The 21484-nt window shown below is 49.6% G+C and overlaps 1 protein-coding gene across 10 annotated transcripts in view; it reads left to right on the forward strand.

Moving 5' to 3' along the window:
* Window positions 1–1042: 1042 nt before the first annotated feature.
* MINK1 (misshapen like kinase 1) overlaps window positions 1043–21484 on the forward strand; it is a 274895-nt gene continuing 254453 nt past the window's right edge. For 2 of the 10 annotated variants that reach the window (XM_073622998.1, XM_073623002.1), the window contains exon 1: window positions 1053–3306. In XM_073622998.1, the coding sequence (XP_073479099.1) occupies window positions 3250–3306 (57 nt within the window). In that variant the 5' untranslated portion in view covers window positions 1053–3249. Of the gene's footprint in view, window positions 3307–21484 lie in introns of all 10 variants that reach the window. The other 8 variants (XM_073623003.1, XM_073623007.1, XM_073623004.1 and 5 more) reach the window with 6 other exon arrangements.

Here is a 21484-nt window from a genome sequence, read left to right on the forward strand (position 1 = left end):
AAGACCCCCCCCCCCCTGCTGTGTCCTGGATAGGGGTCCTCCAAGGGACTGAGCTCTGCTATTCTTCATAAAGGGTCTCGGAGGGTCCCTGACTGCTAATGGACCGTCTACAGTGAGGACCTCGGCCCTACCGTCACTGGAGGTCCCTAAAGGTGCCAGGACCGGCCAGTACAGAGGCGCCATCGCAGGGTGTGATCCTCACACTTCGTCCTCATAGGACTACGCACATCCCGGGACTGGAAAAGGACAAGTGTCTCCATGGTCCTTTAACCAGGACCGATAGAGGAGAATTGTTCCAAGGACTGGAGATCGGTTCTGTACGGGGACTGGGAGAAGGACTTAAGCCTCCAGGGTCCAAGAGGGACTCTTACAGGTCATATGTATTGAATCCTAGAGGGACTGTCACAGGTTCTACACACCAAGTCCTGGAAGAACTGTCAGAGTCCCTATATAGTGAGTTCTAGAAGGACTTTTAACAGGTGAACTACTCCGTCCTAGGAGGACCGTCACGGGCCCTATAATCTTGAGTCCAAAGGAACAGTCACAGGACCCATACACCGAGTTCTAGAGGAACCATCGCAGGTTCTACACACCAAGTCCTAGAGGGACTATCGCAGGTTCTACATACCAAGTCCTAGAGGAACCATCACAGGTTTTATATACTAAAGTTCGAGGGACTATCGCAGGTTCTACATACTAAGTCCTAGAGGAACTATCGCAGGTTCTACATACCAGGTCCTAGAGGACCCATCACAGGTTCTACATACCAAGTCCTAGAGGACCCATCACAGGTTCTACATACCAAGTCCTAGAGGACCCATCACAGGTTCTACATACCAAGTCCTAGAGGACCCATCACAGGTTCTACATACCAATCCTAGAGGAACTATCACAGGTTCTACATACCAGGTCCTAGAGGAACTATCACAGGTTCTACATACCAGGTCCTAGAGGACCCATCACAGGTTCTACATACCAATCCTAGAGGAACTATCACAGGTTCTACATACCAATCCTAGAGGAACTATCACAGGTTCTACATACCAATCCTAGAGGAACTATCACAGGTTCTACATACCAATCCTAGAGGAACTATCACAGGTTCTACATACCAAGTCCTAGAGGACCCATCACAGGTTCTACATACCAAATCCTAGAGGACCCATCACAGGTTCTACATACCAATCCTAGAGGAACTATCACAGGTTCTACATACCAAGTCCTAGAGGACCCATCACAGGTTCTACATACCAATCCTAGAGGACCCATCACAGGTTCTACATACCAATCCTAGAGGACCCATCACAGGTTCTACATACCAATCCTAGAGGAACTATCACAGGTTCTACATACCAGGTCCTAGAGGAACTATCACAGGTTCTACATACCAAGTCCCAGAGGAACTATCACAGGTTCTACATACCAAGTCCTAGAGGAACCATCACAGGTTCTACATCCCAAGTCCCAGAGGAACCGTCACAGGCTCTACATCCCAAGTCCCAGAGGAACCGTCACAGGCTCTACATCCCAAGTCCCAGAGGAACCGTCACAGGTTCTACATCCCAAGTCCTAGAGGAACCGTCACAGGTTCTACATCCCAAGTCCTAGAGGAACCGTCACAGGTTCTACATCCCAAGTCCTAGAGGAACCGTCACAGGTTCTACATCCCAAGTCCTAGAGGAACCGTCACAGGTTCTACATCCCAAGTCCTAGAGGAACCGTCACAGGTTCTACATCCCAAGTCCTAGAGGAACCGTCACAGGTTCTACATCCCAAGTCCTAGAGGAACCGTCACAGGTTCTACATCCCAAGTCCTAGAGGAACCGTCACAGGTTCTACATCCCAAGTCCTAGAGGAACCGTCACAGGTTCTACATCCCAAGTCCCAGAGGAACCGTCACAGGTTCTACATACCAAGTCCCAGAGGAACTATCACAGGTTCTACATACCAAGTCCCAGAGGAACTATCACAGGTTCTACATACCAAGTCCCAGAGGAACTATCACAGGTTCTACATACCAAGTCCCAGAGGAACTATCACAGGTTCTACATACCAAGTCCCAGAGGAACTATCACAGGTTCTACATACCAAGTCCCAGAGGAACTATCACAGGTTCTACATACCAAGTCCCAGAGGAACTATCACAGGTTCTACATACCAAGTCCCAGAGGAACTATCGCAGGCCCTAAACACTAAAGGGACCATCAGAAGCCGTATTGGTTCCCTCCTGGTCGTGCACCTTTCCGCCCGCCGTCTTACAGAACAGGAAAGCGGAACACTCCAAATCCTCTGACCCCCCTCTGAGTGACTGCCGGCTGTCTCCTCCAAATCAGGGACAGAACAGTCCAGGACACAGCTCTGCCTTTACCACCCCTTTTGGCCTATTTGGATTTACAGATCTGCTGGTGTGTGTGACCGCACTCGCAACGCAACGCAACGCACGCTGGCTCTGAGAGAGAGAGAGAGAGGGGGGTCCCTGCGCTCTGCCTGAGTCCCTGCGGTGGAGTTGTGTAGTCTGGGGGGGAGGCTGTGTGTTGTGTGGTGTTGCAGTCAGTGTTGGCTGTGGGTGTCGGGTTGTGTAGTTGCGGGTCTGTGTGGTGTTGTGTAGTTGTGGGTCTGTGTGGGGTTGTGTAGTTGCGGGTCTGTGTGGGGTTGTGTAGTTGCGGGTCTGTGTGGGGTTGTGTAGCCGGGGGGGGGCTGGTGTGTGTGTCTCCTGACGGTTGTGTAGTCACAGGTCGTGTGTGGCTCCTTTTCAGGTGTTTGGATTGTGTAGCCGGGGGGGGGGCTGGTGTAGGCAGTGGGTGTGTGGATGACAGGCGGTGACAGTGTGTGGGTGCCCTCTGTGTGCGTCTGATTCCTGCAGCCGCCCCCTGTGTGTGTGTCGCAGGTTGTGTGTGTTGTGAAGGTTGTGTGTGTGTGTGTGTGGTGGGGTTGTGTGTCTCCTGCAGCATGTGAGTCACTGCGGTGTGTTGCAGGGTTGATGGGGGAGCTGCAGTGTGTGTAGCAGTAATGCAATCACTCCCCTCCTCCCCCGTCTCTGCATAGAACACATCGCTGTACGGGAAGCCGTTTGTGCCTCGTTTGGGTTTATTTATTTTTCTGTTTTTCTCAGATCGTTGTGTGTCTGCGGTGTGTCTCTGGTTGTGTGCAGTCCATGTGACCCCCCCCCCCCTCCCCTCCCGAGCAGCGTGCGTTGTGCTGTGACTGCACACCTTTTTGGTGTCACCACCCCCCCAGTGCGCAGGAAACATGGCCTCCGACCCGCCAGCCCGGAGCCTGGATGACATCGACCTGTCAGCTTTGCGGGTGAGAAAAGGGGGGGTTCTGGGATCTTGTGGAAGTTGTGTTATTGTGCCTTCTAATTTTCTTTGTCGGTCACTGTAGCTGTAGCGGAGTAGTAGGTGAATGTTTTATGGGGGGGGCTTGGCAGTGCTGAGGTCCCAATCACAGGGGCACCTATCTGTCCAATCCGCAATAAGATATCGCATGCTGCGCCCTGAGCCGCCTGACTCTGTGATGGAGACTTAAAGCTGAACTCCGCAACCAGCAGATATTCTCTGAATGCATCCATTATGTGTATCCATCCTTGAATCTTGTCTCTGTGCAGGACCGCTCACTGCTGCTCTCTCCTTGTGCGGGGTGACTGGTCTTGTCTCCGCCCCCTCCTGTAGTTCTGTGCAGGCAGCCAGTAGTGGGTGGAGCTGCTGGTCCCCTCCCACAGCTCTGTTCTCTCCTCTTGTGCGGGGTGACTGGTCTTGTCTCCGCCCCCTCCTGTAGTTCTGTGCAGACCGCCAATAGTGGGTGGAGCTGCTGGTTCCCTCCCAGAGCTTTGCTCTCTCTCCCCTTGTGCGGGGTGACTGGACTTGTCTCCGCCCCCTCCTGTAGTTCTATGCAGCCAGTAGTGGGTGGAGCTCCTGGTCCCCTCCCACAGCTCTGCTCTCTCTCCTTGTGCGGGGTGACTGGTCTTGTCTCCGCCCCCTCCTGTAGTTCTGTGCAGACCGCCAATAGTGGGTGGAGCTGCTGGTCCCCTCCCACAGCTCTGCTCTCTCTCTTTGTGCGGGGTGACTGGTCTTGTCTCTGCCCTCTCCTGTAGTTCTGTGCAGACCGCCAATAGTGGGTGGAGCTCCTGCTTCCCTCCCACAGCTTTGCTTTCTCTCTCCTTGTGCGGGGTGACTGGACTTGTCTCCGCCCCCTCCTGTAGTTCTGTGCAGCCAGTAGTGGGTGGAGCTGCTGGTCCCCTCCCACAGTTCTCCTGTCTGCACAGGTTACTGTCATTCGAAATGATGTTTTCAGGTGATGTTTTCAGGTGTGTGGGTTTTTTTTATTTTTCCTTAAAGGGGTTGTAAAGGTAAGTTTTTTTTTTTTTTTTTTTTTTTTTTTTTCCCCCTTAATGCAGTCCATGCATTAAGGTGAAAAAACATCCGACAATACCCCCCCCCTGTTTTACTTACCTGACCCCTCGAAAGTCCCGCGCTCGCTCCAGACATCCTCTGTGCCGCTCAGCCTGGCCGTTGATTGGCTAGAGTGGATGTATTGTAAGCAGCGCAGCACATCCAATGATGCGGCGCGCCGGGGGGGGCGGGGCCAAGTGATACAGTGAGCAGCTATGGCCGCCGGCTGTATCACGGGGGCGCGCCCGCAAGCACTCAACACCATGCGAGGGAGCTCGCATGAAAGTGTTGAATCCTTGTGGGGGGGGGGGGCCGAGACAGCCGCCGAGGGACCCCAGAAGAGCAGGTTCGGGGCCACTCTGTGCAAAACGAGCTGCACAGTGGAGGTAAGTATGACATGTTTGTTATAAAAAAAAAAAAAAAAAAAAAAAAAAAAAAAATAGCTTTAGTCCGCTTTATTAACCACTTGCCTACTGGGCACTTTCACCCCTTCCCTGCCCAGGCCAAATAGAACTTTATTTTGGTGGTATTTAACCACTTCAATACCAGGCACTTATACACATTCCTGCTCAGACCAATTTTCAGCTTTCAGCGCTGTCACACTTTGGATGGCAATTGAGCGGTCATGCTACATTGTACCCAAAACAACGTTTTTATCATTTTGTTCCCACAAATGGAGCTTTCTTTTGGTGGTATTTGATCACCTCTGGGATTTATTTATTTTTTTTGTTACAAAACTTTTTAAATAAGTTATCTCCTTCACTGGGCACTAATGGGGCTGCACTGATGGGCACTGATATGCCGCATGGATGGGCACTGATAGATGGTACTGATGGGCATCACTGATTGGCATCCATTGTGGGCACTGATTGTTATCCCTGGTGGCCATGGGTGGCATAACTGATGGTGACTAGTGGTGGGCATTGCTGGTGGTCCAGTGTGGGCATCCTCGGGGGGGGGGGGGGGGGGGGGGGGGGGGCGCGGCTGAACTGGTAATCAGCACAGACCCCCTCCCCCCTGTCAGGAGAGCAGCCGATTGGCTCTCCTCTACTCGCATCTGACAGACGCGAGTGAGGAAAGGCCGATCAACGGCTCTTCCTGTTTACATCGTGATCAGCCGTGATTGGACGCGGCTGATCACGTGGTAAAGAGTCTCTGAAGGAGACTCTTTACCACGTGATTAGCCGTGTCCAATCACGGAATACAAGTATCCTGATTATCAGTGTAGATGTCCCCTGTCACACTTGCCGGTTACCGGCTCGGCTGTCCTCACACTGTGACACCGCGTGAGTAAAGGAACGGGCAAGTCCTATTTAGATTGTAATCGGCTGTGGTTGGACACGGCTGTTCATGTAGCAAAGGGCTGCTGTGATTGACCCTATACCCTGATCTGTGATCATCCGTGCCCAAAGGACACAGCGATCGCAGAGCGTGCCTCAGCGGGCTCTGCGGTCCTGGGAGGACATCAATGGATTCCCTCCCAGAACTGGACGACCACGCTGTATCCGTCATTCGGCTATAGCGCCGGTTGGCCAGTGATCCCGCCATGAAAGCTGAAGTTTAAATTTGCTTATGTTTTGCCTTCCCTGGTTTTTTTTTTTTTTTTTTTTTAATCCATTTTATATTTTAAATGAAACCTTTCTGCTTTCATTATGTACCTTTTTTATTTTAGACTCAGTAATATCATCATTTGGTCCCTGTGTTTCTCTATGCTATGCAGGCAGATCATGGCTGGTGGCAGGGGACAGCAGGTTGATGTTTTCACCTTCCTGAAGACCTCACCATACACCTTTTTTCTTTTTTTTTTTTCAAGGGCCCTCAGTCCTGATGCAAGCAGAGGGCGGGCTCTTCAAAGGAGTTATGTAAATTTTTTAAATCCCTAGATAGGTGGATGTCAGTCTGGAGTAGTGGGCGTTCCTAGGCAGGATGTATTTGCACGCAGACCACCCCTCCGTTATTGAAAGAACCAAAATTCAACAAGTGACAGGTAGGGCTGGGAGATTTTCTCCCCAAAAAAAAATCTGCAATTTCCTAAAAACAAACTCGATTCATGATTCGAATCGGGTTTTTTTTTTTTTTTTTTTTTTGGACACCGCGCCGGTCCTGAGGAGCTGCGGGCAGGAGTTTTTAGGCGAGGCCGCGGCTTCGGCCTAGTCCGCGGCTTCTGGCCTCACGTACTTGGCCGAAGCTGCGGCCTCACCTTAAAAAAAACTCCTGCCCACAGCTCTTCAGGACTGGCGCGGTGTCAGCGCCTGTCCTGGTGGGAAAAAAAAATCTTAAAAAAATCGATTTGCTGAAATTTTGAATCGATTTGACCTCGATTCAAGATTAAAATCGATTTTTTTTTTTTTTTTTTTTCCCCCAACCCTAGTGACAGGGGTAGGCCAGGGGCCATCGGGCTAGGGGGGGACAAAAGGGCTGGTTGACAACCTGTGGCCCCCCAGCTGTTGCAGAACTACAAGTCCCATCATGCCTGTGGGAGTCATGCCTGTAACTGTCAGCCTTGCAAAGCCTCATGGGACTTGTAGTTTGGCAGCAGCTGGAGGGCCACAGCTTGACACCTGTAGAGCCGTCTAATAAGAGGAGCCTCTATTGGATCCCGCCTCACTTCCTGGCTGTTGACGTCCTCCAATCAGGAGATGAGGCTGGGGGTCTATGTGACTTGCTGCAGCTTCTAATGCGCATTATGAGAAGCTCACAGTATGCAGTGAAATCGGAGTAAGCCCTTTCTGTACAGGAGAGGAGCCTGTACCAACTGTGCAAGACTGAGGGGAAGGCCGGAGATCAGATTTAAATAAATTCTTGGTGATCCTGCCATTAAGATTCCTATTTGGGCACCTAGTTTTATAGGGCGACAACTGTCCCCCCAGTTGGGGGTGTCACAATTGGCCATACAGACACACGTTACACAGGTACAGCCCACTGACCCCACTCCAGAGCCATGATGTGCAGCTGATGTCTGGAGCGAGCGCGTGTAGACTGGAGGTGGCTGTAAAGAGGCTGCAGGAGATCTGCAGAACTGGGATATAGAAAAGGTGAAATCAGTGTTTTTTAGTTTGTAGAAGTGTGAACAGGCCTCCCGAGTCTGCAGTATACAGTAATAGAAGTGTACTTTGTCAGAAGGCTGCGAGACAGGACAGGCAACCTCGGCACCCCAGCTGTGGTGAAAAAAAAACTACAAATCCCATGAGGCATTGCAAGACTGATAGCCGCAGCAGGTGTAACTCCCAGAGGGAGAGGGATGATGGGATTTGTAGTTTCTCCACAAGCTGGAGTCCCCAAAGGTTTCCTATAAACCTATATCAATGGTGCTCAGAATGTCAGGACCAGGCAGATAGTGTCTATATATGGGGCGGACGATGTGATCTTCAAACACTTAGGGCTGCACTCGAGGAGAGGAACAATCTCTAATAGAAAACAGATAAAAAAAAAAGGCGCCTTTTTTTTTTTCTTTTACCCAAGGTTTCCTATCCCTGCTGTCAGAGGACTGTATACTACAGGGATATACAATTAGCAGACCTCCAGCTGTTGCAAAACTACAAGTCCCATCATGCCTCTGTCTCTGGGTGTCATGCTTGTGGCTATCAGAGTCTTTGCTATGCCTCATGGGACTTGTAGTTCTGCAACATCTGGAGGTCCACTAATTGCATATCCCTGGTATACTAGAACACAATATCATTTGTATCATTTCCTGGTTTACAATGACGGGGATGGCCGAATCCTTTCCCGGGAGATGTAGAAGGCAGGTCTGTCATTACTGACTTGTGTTTTTTTTTTTTTTTTTTTTTTTTTTGGAGGATCACACCTCAGATCCGTTATCTTCATCCCCCTCCCTACTTTAGGGGGGTCACTGACCTGGAACATGCATGCAGGCAGTAAAGTGTGGAGACTCCTGGCAGGAATGCTTTGTCCCGGGCCATGACGGCTCACATTCTTTTCCTGACTTCCTCCATTTAAAGCTTATCACCGGGGGGGGGGGGGGGGGGAATGAATGAATGATAATCCTGCCCTGCCCCACACTGCAAGGGGTTGTAAAGGCAGCAGGGTTTTTTTTTTTTTTTTATCTTAATGCATTAACCTTTTGTGTGTAGCAGCCCCCCTCTAACACTTACCTGAGGCCCCCATCTCTCTTCAGCGATGTCCATGAGTGTCTAAGCCATGTGGGACACTCCTCCTGATTTGGCTGAGACACAGCAGCGGCGCCATTGGATCCAGCGGCTGTCGAGCAAAGTCAGCCTGCCAATCAGGGGAGAGAGAGGGGGTGGGGCCGGTTTCAGGGCTCTGTGTCTGAATGGACACACGGAGCTGTGACTCGGCTCGGGTGCCCCCCATAGGAAACTTCTGACTGTGGGGGCACTCGATTGGGGGGGAGGGACTCGAAAAGAGGAGGATCCGGGCTGCTCTGTGCAAAACCAACTGCACAGAGGTCATATGACGTCCTTGACTTTAAGCTGTGATATCTATATGATTCCTGCAGCTACAGGCATCATTCAGATATCGGCTTTTTCAACCGGCGATTCCCTTCACCATAAGAAGGATCATAGCGGCTGTTCCGCCGCTTGATCGTTCTTATGGGCGGCGAGAGGTGACGTCCCCACCCTCCCCCGGAGGGCCCGTCTCCCCGCCACCCCTCCCGGTGCTTCTACTGACTCACCGCTTCCATCTCTATGTTTACCGTCGAGATTTCCGGCGGACTAGATGGTCGCCGGAGTCTCTATGATCGTTCGGAGGCCGGGCGCGATGTTACGACGTCACGCCCGGCCTCTGCATTCAAACGAACGGCGCCGCCTCGGCTGGGAAGCTGAGATCGTTTTTTTTTCACTATTTTTGTATTTCAGGCTTCCCAGCCTAGAGGTGAGGTGTGGGGGCTTATTGACCCCTGATCTCACTGTAAAGAGGACCTGTCATGCCATATTCCTATTACAAAGATGTTTACATTCCTTGTAATAGGAATAAAAGTGATCAAACTAAAGAAAAAAAAAAAGTAAAATGAACAATAAAAAACAAAAAAAATTTAAAGCGCCCCTGTCCCCGTGTGCTCAAATGCATACGTAAGTCCCGCCCACATATGAAAACGGTGTTCAAACCACACATGTGAGGTGTCGCCGCAAACGTTAGAGTGAAAGCAATACTTCTAGCCCTCCTCCTGTAATTCAAAACATGTAACCAGTAAAAAAAGTGTTGCCTATGGGGATTTTTAAGTACTGAAGTTTGGCGCCATTCCACAAGCGTGTGCAATTTTGAAGCGTGACATGTTGGGTATCTAAATACTCAGCGTAACTTCATCTTTCACATTGTGCAAAAAAATTGGGCAAACTTTACTGTTTTGTTTTTTTTGTTTTTTGTTTATTTTTTTAAAGCACAAGAGTTTTTTTTTTTTTTTTTTTTTGTTTTCCCAAAAATAATGCGTTCGAAAAAAATTGCTGCAAATACCGTGCAAGATAAAAAGTTGCAACAACCGCCATTGTATTCTTTAGGGTCTTTGCTACACAAAACATGTATAATGTTTGGGGGTTCAATGTAATTTTTTTTTTTTTTTTTTTTTTTTAGCAAAAAAATTATGATTTTTACATGTAGGAGAGAAATGTCAAAATTGGCCTGGGTGGCAAGTTTTTTTTTTTTTTTAAAGAAGACACTTTACAATCACTTTAAATCCAGGTAGTGTAGGAGAGTGCGGCTGCTATTGGGGAGGGGGGTTGTGGAAGAGACTGCAGGAGTCCAGGTATTGCAGAATCTGGTAAGAAAAAATTCTTTATCCGGTCCTCTAGATCTAAATGAGCATTTACTAGAGATGCACCGAAATTTTGGCGAGCAAAAATGGTGTTATCTGCATTTAGCCGATATAAGAAAAAGGCGATGAAAATGAGTGCAATTTTTTTTTTTTTTTTATTTAATTTTTTTACCACGATTTTACTGTGTTTATGGTGCTTTTTATAGGTCATGTGACTCAAACGCATCACATGGGTGTGTTATTGATGCGTTCTTGCTGTGTTTTCAATGCATTTCAACAGGGAGGTGCATTTAAAAATTTTTTTTTTTTTTTAACCAAAAATGCAGCAAGCAAGATTTTTAACACCACAATGTAAGCGCAATGAACCAGTGTGATGACGTACATAGAATTTAATGGGGTTGCATTTTTCTTCGTACTAAAGGTGCCAATAACGGCCGACCATAAATTCCTATTGATTTAAATTCATGATATGAATTAAAAAGTCGAATATAATACAATTCTATATAAAAAAAAATATATTTATTTTAAAAACTGTAATTTTTGGTTTAGGGTGTTCTAGCAGCTGTAGGCCTCCTATCAGCTGACTTTTCCTCCTTAACTTCTCTTAAAGTGGAACTAAACCTTCCTGTCCTTTACAGCCAAGGAAGCTGCCAATTGACGTGGTGTTCTACTTGTGATCAGTTAAGACACCAGGCATTTGATGGCTTGACAGTTCGGCTGAGAGCACAAGCAACTGTGATGGTTATCATTCACGGCATGCCTTCATTGAAACCATTTTGGGAAATGGGTAAATTGATGGGGTTAGTTCTGCTTTAATGGAGAGACACTGTCCTCTACCCGTTCAGGGCAGCATGACAAGGCCTCCTGATTGCACCCTGCTGCCCCCACCCACTGACAAGGAACTGCCACATATTGGATGGTTATTCCATACTCTCTGTAAAATGTAAAGCAGCCTTTCTTGCCTTTACCCCTCCTAATTACTATACCTATAACTCGGGGGACATTGCCTTAACACTAAATTGTGATATAAGAAAGAAATAAGTAGGGAATGTGGTGGTGTAGTTGGTACCCTTGACAACCACGAAAATGATTTTCAGTAATAATAATGCAATTAATACAATTATAATCATAGGCCAGAGAAGAAATGCAGACAGTGCAGACTACAGCGTTCCATCACATTGGTGGTCGGAGAAACCAATGTACAATGTACCACCTTATACTGGCGGTCAGTGGAGTAGGGCCCTCTTAGATTGTTGACCGGAGAAGTACCCGCTTAAATTGGTGACCGGTGGAGAAGGATCCTCTTAGGCTCGGTTCACACTGAAACTGGCTGCGGATCGCACAGGAACGATGTGCGTCCCTGTTCTCTGTTGCAGGGCCGATTCTATGCCTGAATTCGGTCCTGAAACTGAGCCAAAGACTCACTGGGCAGTGCACTCCGCAGCCGCAACCGAGATATGTGAACTGACTCCATATAGAGCCGGTCACAGTCTCCTGCTATTCAAATTGGATGCAGGGATACCCACATCCAATTTGCATAGGTGTGAACCTGGCCTCAGAAGGGCCCTCTTAGATTGGTGACCGGTGGAGAAGGGCCCTCTTAGATTGGTGACCGGTGGAGAAGGGCCCTCTTAGATTGGCGACCGGTGGAGAAGGGCCCTCTTAGATTGGCGACCGGCGGAGAAGGGCCCTCTTAGATTGGCGACCGGCGGAGAAGGGCCCTCTTAGATTGGTGACCGGTGGAGAAGGGCCCTCTTAGATTGGCGACCGGCGGAGAAGGGCCCTCTTAGATTGGCGACCGGCGGAGAAGGGCCCTCTTAGATTGGCGACCGGCGGAGAAGGGCCCTCTTAGATTGGCGACCGGTGGAGAAGGGCCCTCTTAGATTGGCGACCGGTGGAGAAGGGCCCTCTTAGATTGGCGACCGGTGGAGAAGGGCCCTCTTAGATTGGCGACCGGTGGAGAAGGGCCCTCTTAGATTGGCGACCGGTGGTGAAGGGCCCTCTTAGATTGGCGACCGGTGGTGAAGGGCCCTCTTAGATTGGCGACCGGTGGTGAAGGGCCCTCTTAGATTGGCGACCGGTGGAGAAGGGCCCTCTTAGATTGGCGACCGGTGGAGAAGGGCCCTCTTAGATTGGCGACCGGTGGAGAAGGGCCCTCTTAGATTGGCGACCGGTGGAGAAGGGCCCTCTTAGATTGGCGACCGGTGGAGAAGGGCCCTCTTAGATTGGCGACCGGTGGAGAAGGGCCCTCTTAGATTGGCGACCGGTGGAGAAGGGCCCTCTTAGATTGGCGACCGGTGGAGAAGGGCCCTCTTAGATTGGCGACCGGTGGAGAAGGGCCCTCTTAGATTGGCGACCGGTGGAGAAGGGCCCTCTTAGATTGGCGACCGGTGGAGAAGGGCCCTCTTAGATTGGCGACCGGTGGAGAAGGGCCCTCTTAGATTGGCGACCGGTGGAGAAGGGCCCTCTTAGATTGGTGACCGGTGGAGAAGGGCCCTCTTTAGATTTGGTGACCGGGTGGGAAGGGCCCTCCTTAGATTTGGTGACCGGGTGGGAAGGGCCCTCCTTAGATTTGGTGACCGGCGGGGAAGGGCCCTCCTTAGATTTGGTGACCGGGTGGGAAGGGCCCTCCTTAGATTTGGTGACCGGCGGGGAAGGGCCCTCCTTAGATTTGGTGACCGGCGGGGAAGGGCCCTCCTTAGATTTGGTGACCGGCGGGGAAGGGCCCTCCTTAGATTTGGTGACCGGAGGGGAAGGGCCCTCCTTAGATTTGGTGACCGGCGGGGAAGGGCCCTCCTTAGATTTGGTGACCGGCGGGGAAGGGGCCTCCTTAGATTTGGTGACCGGCGGGGAAGGGCCTTCCTTAGATTTGGTGACCGGCGGGGAAGGGCCCTCCTTAGATTTGGTGACCGGCGGGGAAGGGCCCTCCTTAGATTGATCCCTTTATATTGGTAGTCATTGGGCGAGTTGGTGAGGAGATAATCATATTACTCTTGTGTTCAGTGGTGGGAATGCTCCCTATAGATAGCTAAAAAAAAAAGGAACCCCCCGAATAACCTCCTGGATGTGACCCCTGGTTGTGAAGGGCTTTTATAAAGACTCCCAGTGCATGAAAATCCCAGGAGGTAAGCTGACTTAGAATTTGCAACCTCAGTGTCTAGCACAAACCACAGTTCCCCGGTCAGAGCTGCTCAGATGACACGTCTTCCCTTTTTCTGATGTCTGGTCGCACTACACGTCCTCCTCCTGTACAGTTGCAGCATCATGTTTTGCTATTTGGCTCACTCCTAATTTATTATGTAAGAAAACACAGGAAGGAGTAGAAGAACCTGCTGTATGGGGGATGTTTGTTACTGAAGAGAGATCTGCCAGATTTTTATTTTGTTGGGGAATATCTAGGGTGTCCTCACACCATGATGCCAAATTGAATGCAGGGATACCCACATCCAATTTGCTGAGGTGTGAACCTGGCCTCAGATTGGTGACCAGTGGAGAAGGGCCCTCTTAGATTGGTGACCGGTGGAGAAGGGCCCTCTTAGATTGGTGACCGGTGGAGAAGGGCCCTCTTAGATTGGTGACCGGTGGAGAAGGGCCCTCTTAGATTGGTGACCGGTGGAGAAGGGCCCTCTTAGATTGGTGACCGGTGGAGAAGGGCCCTCTTAGATTGGTGACCGGTGGAGAAGGGCCCTCTTAGATTGGGGACCGGTGGAGAAGGGCCCTCTTAGATTGGGGACCGGTGGAGAAGGGCCCTCTTAGATTGGCGACCGGTGGAGAAGGGCCCTCTTAGATTGGCGACCGGTGGAGAAGGGCCCTCTTAGATTGGCGACCGGTGGAGAAGGGCCCTCTTAGATTGGCGACCGGTGGAGAAGGGCCCTCTTAGATTGGCGACCGGTGGAGAAGGGCCCTCTTAGATTGGCGACCGGTGGAGAAGGGCCCTCTTAGATTGGCGACCGGTGGAGAAGGGCCCTCTTAGATTGGCGACCGGTGGAGAAGGGCCCTCTTAGATTGGCGACCGGTGGAGAAGGGCCCTCTTAGATTGGTGACCGGTGGAGAAGGGCCCTCTTAGATTGGTGACCGGTGGAGAAGGGCCCTCTTAGATTGGTGACCGGTGGAGAAGGGCCCTCTTAGATTGGTGACTGGTGGAGAAGGGCCCTCTTAGATTGGTGACCGGTGGAGAAGGGCCCTCTTAGATTGGCGACCGGTGGAGAAGGGCCCTCTTAGATTGGCGACCGGTGGAGAAGGGCCCTCTTAGATTGGCGACCGGTGGAGAAGGGCCCTCTTAGATTGGCGACCGGTGGAGAAGGGCCCTCTTAGATTGGTGACCGGTGGAGAAGGGCCCTCTTAGATTGGTGACCGGCGGAGAAGGGCCCTCTTAGATTGGCGACCGGCGGAGAAGGGCCCTCTTAGATTGGCGACCGGCGGAGAAGGGCCCTCTTAGATTGGCGACCGGCGGAGAAGGGCCCTCTTAGATTGGCGACCGGCGGAGAAGGGCCCTCTTAGATTGGCGACCGGCGGAGAAGGGCCCTCTTAGATTGGCGACCGGCGGAGAAGGGCCCTCTTAGATTGGCGACCGGCGGAGAAGGGCCCTCTTAGATTGGCGACCGGCGGAGAAGGGCCCTCTTAGATTGGCGACCGGCGGAGAAGGGCCCTCCTTAGATTTGGTGACCGGCGGGGAAGGGCCCTCCTTAGATTTGGTGACCGGCGGGGAAGGGCCCTCCTTAGATTTGGTGACCGGCGGGGAAGGGCCCTCCTTAGATTTGGTGACCGGCGGGGAAGGGCCCTCCTTAGATTTGGTGACCGGCGGGGAAGGGCCCTCCTTAGATTTGGTGACCGGCGGGGAAGGGCCCTCCTTAGATTTGGTGACCGGCGGGGAAGGGCCCTCCTTAGATTTGGTGACCGGCGGGGAAGGGCCCTCCTTAGATTTGGTGACCGGCGGGGAAGGGCCCTCCTTAGATTGATCCCTTTATATTGGTAGTCATTGGGCGAGTTGGTGAGGAGATAATCATATTACTCTTGTGTTCAGTGGTGGGAATGCTCCCTATAGATAGCTAAAAAGAAAAAGGAACCCCCCGAATAACCTCCTGGATGTGACCCCTGGTTGTGAAGGGCTTTTATAAAGACTCCCAGTGCATGAAAATCCCAGGAGGTAAGCTGACTTAGAATTTGCAACCTCAGTGTCTAGCACAAACCACAGTTCCCCGGTCAGAGCTGCTCAGATGACACGTCTTCCCTTTTTCTGATGTCTGGTCGCACTACACGTCCTCCTCCTGTACAGTTGCAGCATCATGTTTTGCTATTTGGCTCACTCCTAATTTATTATGTAAGAAAACACAGGAAGGAGTAGAAGAACCTGCTGTATGGGGGATGTTTGTTACTGAAGAGAGATCTGCCAGATTTTTATTTTGTTGGGGAATATCTAGGGCAGTGGTTCTCAACCTTCCTAGTGCCGTGACCCCTTGATAAAATTTCCCAAGTTGTGGGGACCCCTAAGAGTAAAATTATTTTTGCTAGTCGCGTTTGCTGGCACAGTGGCGGCGTTTGCTGGCACAGTGGCAACAATTGATGGGCACAGTGGCTGCACAGTGGGACGTTTGCTGGCACAGTGGCTGCGTTTGGCACAGTGGTAACAATTAAATAGCACAGTGGCTGCGTTTGATGGCACAGGTGGCGACATTTGCTGGCACAGTGGCGACAATTTATGGGCACAGTGGCTGCGTTTGGCACAGTGGCAACAATTAAAGGGAACAGTGGCTGCGTTTGATGGCACAGTGGCTGCGTTTGATGGCACAGTGGCAACGTTTGCTGGCACAGTGGCAACATTTGCTGGCACAGTGGCGACAATTGATGGGCACAGTGGCTGCCCTTGGCACAGTGGCAACAATTAAAGGGCACAGTGGCTGCGTTTGATGGCACAGTGGCGACGTTTGCTGGCACAGTGGCGACAATGGGCACAGTGGCTGCGTTTGGCACAGTGGCAACAATTAAAGGACGCAGTTCCTGCGTTTGATGGCACAGTGGCAGCGTTTGGCACAGTGGCGACAATTGATGGACACTATGGCTGCATTTGATGGCACAGTGGCGGCGTTTGCTGGCACAGTGGCGACAATTGATGGGCACAGTGGCTGCATTTGATGGCACAGTGGCGGCGTTTGCTGGCACAGTGGCGACAATTGATGGGCACAGTGGCTGCATTTGATGGCACAGTGGCGGCGTTTGCTGGCACAGTGGCGAGAATTGATGGGCACAGTGGCTGCATTTGATGACACAGTGGCGACAATTGATGGGCACAGTGGCTGCACAGTGGCGACGTTTGCTGGCACAATGGCGACAATTGATGGGCACAGTGGCTGCGTTTGGTACAGTGGCAACAATTAAAGGGCACAGTGGCTGCGTCTGATGGCACAGTGGCGACGTTTGCTGGCACAGTGGCGACAATTGATGGGCACAGTGGCTGCGTTTGGTACAGTGGCAACAATTAAAGGGCACAGTTCCTGCGTTTGATGGCACAGTGGCGACATTTGATGGCACAGTTGCAGCGTTTTAATGGGGTTTTTTTCTGATTGTTTCAGTTTGTTTGCGCCCCCACCACTGATTTATATATAAACGTTGCGGTTGATTCCTCAAAAGTGGTTATTCCGTGCCAGTGCTAGATACACAAAGTGTATAGCTTCCAAACATGTATCTAGCACTGGCACGGAATAACTACTTTTGAGGAACCAACTGGGACGTATATATATAACCATAATAAAAAAAATGTTGTCTTGTCAGCTTTTCCTGTGTGTCTGACTTACCAGAAGTCACAGGTGTTCTTCTTCTTCAGCAAGTCGTGTTTCGTTGCCTCCCTCTTGGTACACTCGTCCGCAGCAAGCAGATTTCGGTGGGTGTACAAAGATGTCCGCTTGCCGACTTCTAAGTCTAAGCCTTACTGCGGACGAGAGTACCAAGATGGCGGCGACGGAACGTCACTTCCGTGCAGTCCCTCCTCTCCAGGAAGTGACATCTCGCTGGCCGAGACGGACGGACTCAGGCAGTAACTTTGGGTCCGTCTCGGCCAGCATCTCGGCCAGCATTCGCGACCCCCTGGAGAATGGGCAATCGACCCCCCAGGGGGTCGCGACCCCCAGGTTGAGAACCGCTGATCTAGGGTGTCCTCACACCATGATGTCTATGGAGATGTGCGGTGTGTACTGATGCGATGTTGTTGCAATTTGTGACCCATCTCTTACAATTGATTTTGATCTGGACTCCAGGGCAACAAACCAAAAGTGCAGGATGCATTTTATTTTTTGCATTGCAATATTGGGAACTACTTCTAGAGAAGACAGGCTTTTGTCTGCATTGCACAAAGTATGGCCCCTGTGTCAGAGATCTCAGATGGAGCTTACTGTGCTATTAAAGGCAAATTTATATTTAAAAAGAAAAAATATTATACATACTTCGTCTGTGCAGTTGGTTTTGCACAGAGCAGCCCTGATCCTCCTCTTCCTGGGTCCCCCATTAGTGCTCCTGGCCCCTCCCTCTTACCAAGTGCCTCCAGAGGAAGCTTTTTGCAACGGGGGGCACCCAGACAGGCTCCCTCCCAAGCCACTGCTCTGTGTGTCCATACACACAGTCCGTGGCACAGCCAAGCCCCCTCTTTGGCTCACTGGCTATGATTGACAGCAGCGAGAGCCAATGGCTTCCACTGCTTTCTCAGCCAATGAGGAGGGAGAGTCCTTGGAGAGCTGAGGCTCTCAAGCACATCGCTGGATCGATATGGGGCTCAGGTAAGTATTGGGGGGGGGGGGGGGCTGGGGGGACTGCTGCAGAGACTGCTGCACACAGAAGGTTTTTTACCTTCATGCATAACATGCATGAAGGTAAAAAAAACTTGAGCCTTTAGAACCACTTTAACCACTTCAATACCGGGCACTTTCCCCCCCAATACCGGGCACTTTCCTGCACGAGCCAATTTTCAGCTTTCAGCGCTGTCGCTGTTTAAATGACAATTGCGCGGTCATGCTACACTGTACCCAAACAGAATTTTTATCATTTTGTTCCCACAAATAGAGCTTTCTTTTGGTGGTATTTGATCACCTCTGCATTTTTTTATTTTTTGCTAAACAAATAAAAAGAGACCTAAAATTTTGAAAAACAAAAAAGTTGTTTTTTGTTTTGTTTGTTATAAAATGTTGTAAATAAGTAAGTTTTCGTCTGCACTGATAAGGCACTGATAAGGCGGCACTGATGATGGGTATTGGTAGATGGCAATGATGGGTGGCACTGATAGGCAGCACTGATGGGCATTGATAGGTGGCACTGGTGGGCACTCATGGGTGGCACTGATAGGCGACACTGGGCACTGATAGGCGGCACTGATGGGCACTGATATTTCCCTGGTGGTCTAGGGTGGCATACCTGGTGGTCCAGTGTGGTGGCCATCCCTGGTGGTCCTGGCGGCATCCTGGTGGTCCTGGGCGGGCATCTGAGGGGGGGCTGCGCTGATAAACAATCAGCACAGACCCCCCCACCCCCCCCCCCCCCCACCCCCCCCCCCCCCCCCCACCCCCCCCCCCCCCCTCGTCAGGAGAGCAGAGTGAAGAAAAGCCGATCATCGGCTCTTCCTGTTTAAAAAAATGCAGAGGTGATCAAATACCACCAAAAGAAAGGGTAAGTTAACTTTTACCAAAAAAAACAAAACAAAACCTGCCTATGCACCTGTAGAGAATAGCAAACTGTGCAGCTTTGAGCAATTCCCTTGCTATAGGTTTAGCCTATTTACGTACCTCCTGAAGCCTGATTGAAAAACTGAGATGGCGTGCCCCATTGTTAAAGCGCTCCCAAATGTTACTGTTTGCCCCCACCATCACAGAGTGAATTCTCAAACCCCTGTCCATGTGCAGTTCGCTATTATCTCTGTTGCAGCATCATTGAGCTCAGAGCTTCTGCTACTAGGGAGATAGCGCATGTGAGAAGCGATGAATCGGAGAAGGCGCTTGCTCCTGTGATGGGGTGAGCAGTAATGGCTGGGGAGTGTCTTAGCAACGTCCTAGTAACAAGGTAGGACAGCGGGGGACATCTCTGGTTATTTTTTCCTCCAGGCTACGGGAGTTGTGTAAATGGCCTACAAGCGCCTTATCCCACTTTGGTCAAAGCTGTACAGTTTGTTTTTTATCTATAGGCACCCCTAGATAGATTATTGTAAAGGTGCACTTCAGCCCTCTTTTGTGTAGCTCCACAAAGCCCTACTATCATTTGCACCCCCATTTTTCTTATTCTGGTGCATGCGCAAATTTGCCAACGGGGTTCTGGCCTCGGCAGAGCAATTTGGGACACCTGCACGTGTGAGGGGATTTTCCGCTCATGCACAGGCACTGCAAGTTTGGGACATCCATGACAGGCCCCCATCTTTGTGCATGGGCAGAAGACCTGTGCATGCGCAGATGTGCTGCTGGGCTCTGCCTTGACCCAAAGCCCCGCAGCACTGAATAGCATTGTCGCCTAGGTGAGAAATGTGGAAGCACAAAATAAAAATCTATTACATAGAACATTAATATCCAAGCCGCCTCAGCACAGGACTAGAAAAGCCCCGGCGGGCAGATCTGCGTTCCTTACAATGAACGGAGGTAGGCCTCTTCCATCAAGGTAAACTAAAAAAAAAACAACCACCCAATTTTTTAAGCAGGTTTGTAGAGTAAGGTGCAGCTAGCTAAGTTAAGTTCAGGAATCTGCATACATATTATTGTAATGAAACCTGTTGAATCTTCCTGCCCTGCCTATATCAGATTGACGGTCGGGTGGGACTTTCCTCTTTCTGATTGGACGTCATATGACGTCCTCTCAGAAGGGGCCGCAGCGTAATCTGTCACTGGCTGTGTCCACCAGACACGGCGGATGACTGATCACTATATCGACCTGCTGCCAGTATCGTGATCACTGTGACCAATCACAGCAGGTCACATGACCATTGTAAACAGTGGATGGCTTCTTTCGTGCCATCCGTTTGTATACAATTTTGTTGCTAGCTGTGATTGCGCACAGTGATTACATGGTACAGACACAGGGCCAATCACAGCACATCTGTATCATGTGATTTAGCTTTGACCAATCACACCATAAGACACTGACTTTCATTCAGCAAAAATGGCTGCTTATACCTATGACATTAATTGGTATAAGCAATCATAATGTGTAAAAAAAAAAAAACAAAAAAAACAAAACCTGATCACTTCCCCAGAGTAGTACAGTGTTACTATGGTAACCTTATATTGCTCTGGTCACAGTGTTAAAAAAAAAAAAAAATTGTTAAAAAAATGTATTTATAATATTATATTATATTTTAAAGTAGAACTATGGGCAAAACATAATTATTTATTTATTTATTTTTTGGATAGAGCAAGAGAGAAATATATCCCCTGTCAGTATTTTTTTTTGTTTGTTTTTGTTTTTCCACCGTCCATCCCATTGGGGACATTTCCCTTCACTTCCTGTCCCATAGCCAAACAGAAAGTGAGGAAATCCCTGCAAATTAAGGGAGATCCTTGGGGACCTCCCAGACCACCTGAACTAGTATGCTCATTGGAAGATTTCCCCTATTCCTTTTCTGGGGACAACCCAAACTTTTGGTATTTTCTTTTACTTTAAGCTTTCAATGATAATGGTAAAGCAGAAAAATAGAGAGGATGAATCTCCTTAACTGGGGCACAGACAGCAATAAAATCTGACAGGGGTTCTAATCCCTCTCCCACTCCATCCAAACTAAAGTTTTTTTTTTTTTCTTTTAGTTATACTTTAGGTGTTTTTTTTTTACACACTGTCACTAGTCAGTGTCCCTGATCACCGCAACACAAGTTATATAATAAAACTGTACGGCACTGGTGACAGTATGTAAAAAAACAAAAAAACTCTCCATGCCTATTACTACATACCTTGGACTGTCTACTTTCCAAAAAGGGTACTTTTGGTGATATTTGTACTGTTCTGGCATATTCGACCCTCAAATCAGGATTGATTGATCAATATAGATTCTCTTTTTCTCTCTTCTTTTTCTTTCTTTCTTTCTCTTTATCTCTTTCTTTCTCTCTCGCTCTCTCTCGCTCTCTCTTTTTTTTTTTTTTTTTTCTTTTTTTTTTTCCTTTTATCTTTTTCTCTTTTCTCTCTTTCTCTTTCTGTTTCTCTTTCTCCTCTCTGTTTACAGACTAAATAATATACAATGATTTGGGTTATTTTCACCAACAGAAATGTAGCAATATACGTTTTAAAATAAATTTATGAAGAAAGATTATTTATTTGCACAATTTATAACAAACATTTTTGGTCTTATTTTGTTTATCAAAAAATAGAAAAACCCAGCGGCGATTAAATGCCACCAAAAGAGAGCTCC

This window comes from Aquarana catesbeiana, linkage group LG03, assembly GCF_042186555.1.
Source record: "Aquarana catesbeiana isolate 2022-GZ linkage group LG03, ASM4218655v1, whole genome shotgun sequence".
In the NCBI taxonomy this organism is placed as follows: domain Eukaryota; kingdom Metazoa; phylum Chordata; class Amphibia; order Anura; family Ranidae; genus Aquarana; species Aquarana catesbeiana.